At 65.6% G+C, this 4,422-nt stretch overlaps 1 protein-coding gene across 2 annotated transcripts; it reads left to right on the top strand.

Moving 5' to 3' along the window:
- Positions 1–465: 465 nt before the first annotated feature.
- On the top strand, positions 466–3,950 carry HES3 (hes family bHLH transcription factor 3). Of its 2 annotated transcripts, none has more exons than XM_065575298.1 (4): positions 466–884; positions 1,988–2,083; positions 2,256–2,337; positions 3,239–3,950. In XM_065575298.1, the coding sequence occupies exons 2-4, from the start codon at positions 2,003–2,005 to the stop codon at positions 3,628–3,630; spliced, it is 555 nt and encodes a 184-aa protein (XP_065431370.1). In that variant the 5' UTR covers positions 466–884; positions 1,988–2,002; the 3' UTR covers positions 3,631–3,950. The 2 variants fall into 2 exon arrangements, with proteins under 2 accessions (XP_065431370.1, XP_065431369.1); XM_065575297.1 differs by lacking the exon at positions 466–884 and adding an exon at positions 1,663–1,897 and having other exon boundaries at positions 3,239–3,947.
- The last annotated feature ends 472 nt before the right edge of the window (positions 3,951–4,422 follow it).

Here is a 4,422-nt window from a genome sequence, read left to right as displayed (position 1 = left end):
GGCACCGACTGACCCGCTCCGCCCTAGCTAGTCACATGCTGGATCCTGGCCCTTTCCGCCTGCCCTGCCCTGAGCTCTGCGGGCTCGCTCCCGGCCGCCGGCTTGCTCCCCCGCTTTCCCTACACACTGTGGGGGAACCTGGGCTTGGCCCCTCAGCCATGGGCCCGAGCCTGCACCTCTCCCGTTGAAGGCAAGGGCACGGCCCCCCTGGGTCCATTTCAGCACCCCGGGGCGGCCACGAGGCGCTCAGCAGGGCAACCTGGAGGTTTGGCTTTTAGCAGCGTGCGAGGAGCGGAGAGGTTTGGGGGGTCCCCTCCCCAGCGAGCGGGAGAACCCACCTTTAAGCCCCCCCCCCCCGCGGGTTTGCTGGCGACCCGGTGCTAGAGCAGGGGCGCGGGCTGGCTGCAGCCTTCCCTTTGCATTCTGCCTGCGCTGGTAAAAAGCGCCGCGGCCCGGGCTCACACAAACGGTTTGTGGCTTTGCAAACATCTGGGGTTTTGTATCTGGGACCAGACCTAATTGTCTATTATAAAAACCTTTTAAATGAGTGAGCTGGAGGAATTTCGACTGTGGAAGGCAATTTTGAAGCGAGGCGAATCCGGGAACGCCTCCATCCCCTCCGCCCGCTCTTTGCTGAGTTCCCACGTGCAGTCGGGGAAGGGGCTCCCGGAATAGTTATGGCTCTGAGGACAAAAGCCAGCCGAAGAGAGAGAAAGCGCCCCCCGCAGCACAGCGAGTGCACGGGCAGGAGCTAATGCAGCGCGCGAGAGGGGGAGAATTCCCTGGCTTTACAGAGGGCCCGGGACCCTGCCTGGGGCCGGGGAGCTGGAAACAACCTGGACCTCTCCTGGGACTCCTGCCTGTCGGGAATCCCACGTGCACCTGTGAGCGCGCGGGGCTGGCCTGGCCCTGCCATGCTTTAATGAAACATATGTTCGCTCATGTCTCCGCTTAGAGCGGAGAAATCGCGCCTCCGCGCTCTTTGAAGGGCTGCAAGCAGAAAATTGCTGCATTGTCCGGGCATTAGGGCCGCTAATCTAGCCTGGCCTCCCCGCGCCAAGCGTGAAACGCGGCCAGAAAGGAGGAATTGCTGGGCCTAGTTGACATGTCTTCATCTCCCGGCGGCCCGCCTGGCACGGGGCTCTCCCAGAGCCTGGCCCGGGCCGGGCCGCGTGCGGACTGCAGGGAACAAACCCTTCGCTAATTAGCAGTGCCCCGCGGAGGGACTCGACCTGCCGCAGCAGCTCCGGTAGCGCGCTAGGGATCCCCGGGGCGCACAGACTGCAGCGGCGGGACCCGAGCATAAGCCAGCTGGTGTCTGCGAGCTCTGGGGCGTGCGCGGCGCTGTACAGCCAGTCACGGCCCAAACAAGCCCGTTCAGCGAGAGCCGCGTGTTCTCCGGCACCCAGGGGCGCGGAACACAAAGGGAACCCTATGAGAGTTCAGAGCCGCACGGCAAGGGCTTGGTGAACCCCCGTGGGGGGGAGGGGGCAGAGATAACTCGAGTGATGCCATTTGCTTCCCAACGCGGAGCCCCCCCCCCCCCCCCCCGAGGTGTGGCGGGCTGGGCGGTGGCTCCCGTTCTTTAAATCCAGTGAAATACACAAACGGCACTTGAACAACTTGGTAAAAGTCATTGTAACCCTTCCCAGCCTCCCTCGCCTCGCCAATCACAGCTCCTGGGCCCCAGAATTCCCCCTTCCCCAGCTGCCCGCCCCCGGCCCTTGCCCTCCTCAGCGCCTGAATGCCGGTATTGACATGTAAAGTGGGTCCCCGGTATAAATCCTGCCTCCCTCCCCCGGCTGCGAACTCCCGGGGCCGCTTGTTCCCGGAGAGGGGGAACATGGTCACCCAGCCCGGAGGGCAGGAGAAACCGCAGCTTTGCAGCTTCCGCAAGGTTTGCTAGCAGCACTCGGCCGGAGGAAAGAAGCGGGCCGGGGGAGGGGTGAAAGCCAAACCCCGGTAACATTTCCCTTCTCCCCCGCAGATCTCAAAACCCTTGATGGAGAAGAAGAGAAGAGCCAGGATCAATGTGTCTCTGGAGCAACTGAAGGCTCTGCTAGAAAAGCACTATTCTCACCACGTGAGTCCCCCCCCCGGACCCACTACCCCTCGCCCCCAGATCACCCCACTGTCTAGACAGGTTTCCCAGCGGGCACTTCTTGGCTCCGCATTTACAGAGGAACCGAATCACTCGGCTATGGCCCGTTCAGTACGTTATTGATGGCGGTGGGTCTCTCTCTCTCTCTCTCCAGATCCGAAAGCGCAGACTGGAGAAGGCAGATATCCTGGAGCTGAGCGTCAAGTACATGAAAAGCCTCCAGAATTCTGTCCAAGGTAAAACTTCCGTTGCCCTCCCGTCTCCCTGCGGGAGTCGCAGGGCTCATGGCGGTTGTCGCTGGGTAGAAGGGTCTTGTGTTAATCTGGATCGAAGCTCGAGGCTGCGGGGTCCCGCCGGTTACATCCCAATGATGCGAATCCACGAGCTGTGGTGCAAGGAGCCAGAATCTCCGCTGGGGGACCGGGGCGGCAGCAGTGTCTGGTTATTGGGCTGCCTTTGGCCGTGCCTGGGCTCCCTGAGCGCCTCAAGACACTGGTGTGAAATTTACTCCGGATTTAGATCCCACGCCCCGTTATATCGATGGCCCGTGTGGACACGATTCTGGCCGGTCCCTTTGCTCTGTCAATTGCAGTTTCTATGAATCCCTTGGCGCCTCCGTGGCTCGCAGGCTGGGGCGGAGCAGTGCCGGACTGGCCGGAGAGCCCGCGGGGGTAACTGGACCCCCCAGAGGGGGAGGGGCCGAGTAGCAGCTGTTTTCCTGGCTTGTCTGCAGGCCGGATTAGGGCAGGCGCGTGCCGCGCGGATTGGCCCGGTCCTCCTCCCAAGAGCAGGTTGCACTCAGGCAGGACGCGCTGCGCGCGCAGGAGAGAGCCGCGACTAACGCAGCGTCCTGGATCCACGCGCCCCAGTGTGGCGAAGCCGGACTCCCCAGCCCCCACTGGCTGTTCAGAGACCCCGCGCCCCGCTGGCCAGGGGCCCAGCGCAGAGTCCGGGGCTCCCAGCGGTGCGGATCTGCAGGATGGGGCGGGCAGGAGCAGCCGTGATGCTATCGGGGTGGGGGGCTTGGCCCTGCAGGCTCCCGGCTGGCATTGGTGGGGCGGGCTGGGGCCCTCCCCGGCGCCGGGGGGTGGGGAGCCCGCTGCTGCAAGGCTGCTGATCCGCTCTCCCTTCTCCCAGGGGCTGATTACCAGGCCGGCTTCCGGAGCTGCCTGCACGGGGTGAACCAGTTCCTGCTGCGCTCCGAGGGGGCCAGCGAAGCTTCCTCCTTCCACCTGCTGCAGGAGCTCGCCCGGGCCTCCCCGCGGGTGAGCGGCTCCGGCTGCAGGACCACGGACAGCAGCCCCCTCGCGCCGCGCCCGGAGCCCCGGGGCTCCCGGCCCGGCGGCCGCGCGGCCGAGCAGAGGGGGCCTGTGCAGAAAGCCGGCGGCTCCACCCAGCGCCCCCGGGCCCCTGGCGCTCCCAGCTCCCAGCCCCGGACTGAGCCGGGCGCTGCTGCCCCGCGGCGCGGCCCCGGGCAGCAAAGACCCTCCGGGCCCAGCCGGAGCCAGGCGCTGTGGCGGCCCTGGTAGCGCGCGAGCCTCCCCCACGCGCGGCTTGGTCAGGAGAACGCGGGCGGACGGGGGCGGCCCCTGCCCGCGGGCGCTAGAGCGCAGGAAGGACGTGCCCGGGGGATAGGATCACCCCCGCTGGGCTCGGTCCTTCGCTAGCCAGCGCCCCGGGCGCGCACAGCGCAGGGGCGGAGGGTCTCCGCCCAGCCGGGGAGATGCAGGACCCGGGGGACGCGTTTCATTGTTTTAAATATCGCCCCCGCTTCCAAGGGGCGCCGAGGCGGCAGCGTGTTTGTACCCGGCTCCCGGGTTTAATAAACCGGCTCCCACATCCCGTGTCTCGGTTTCTTTCCCCGCACGGCCCAGCAAGGGAGCTGGCGGGGTCAGGGATGACGTGGGAGAAAGAAACACAACAAAGTTCCCGGAGAACCGAAGGCGCCTGCTCGCTCCCCGGGCCGCAGGGCGGGGGCAGAGGAGCTTCAAATATTAAACGAGTTTGAACAAAACTCTCAAGGCAGCTGGGAGCGTTGAAACGCGGAACGGCGGGGAGCAAAGCGATGCTGCAAAAGGCAAAGTACCCCCCAGAGCCGGGACATTGTCCGCGGGGAACAGGGACCCGTGTAGGGCGGCCCATTGGCTCCAGCCAAGGCCCTGACCAGGGGACACGATCCCGGGGAGGTTGCAGGGTGCAGAGCGTCTCCTGCCGCCTGGACAAACGCTCAAAGGGCGGCGACTGTGCCGGACATTCCTTAGGCCCGTCCACACTAGACCCCGCCGGGAGCCGCCTTGCGCAGCCTGCCCGCAGAGCGCCGC

Source organism: Chrysemys picta, chromosome 21 (assembly GCF_011386835.1).
Source record: "Chrysemys picta bellii isolate R12L10 chromosome 21, ASM1138683v2, whole genome shotgun sequence".
Lineage (NCBI taxonomy): Eukaryota > Metazoa > Chordata > Testudines > Emydidae > Chrysemys > Chrysemys picta.
This window is presented reverse-complemented; position numbering and strand designations above follow the sequence as displayed.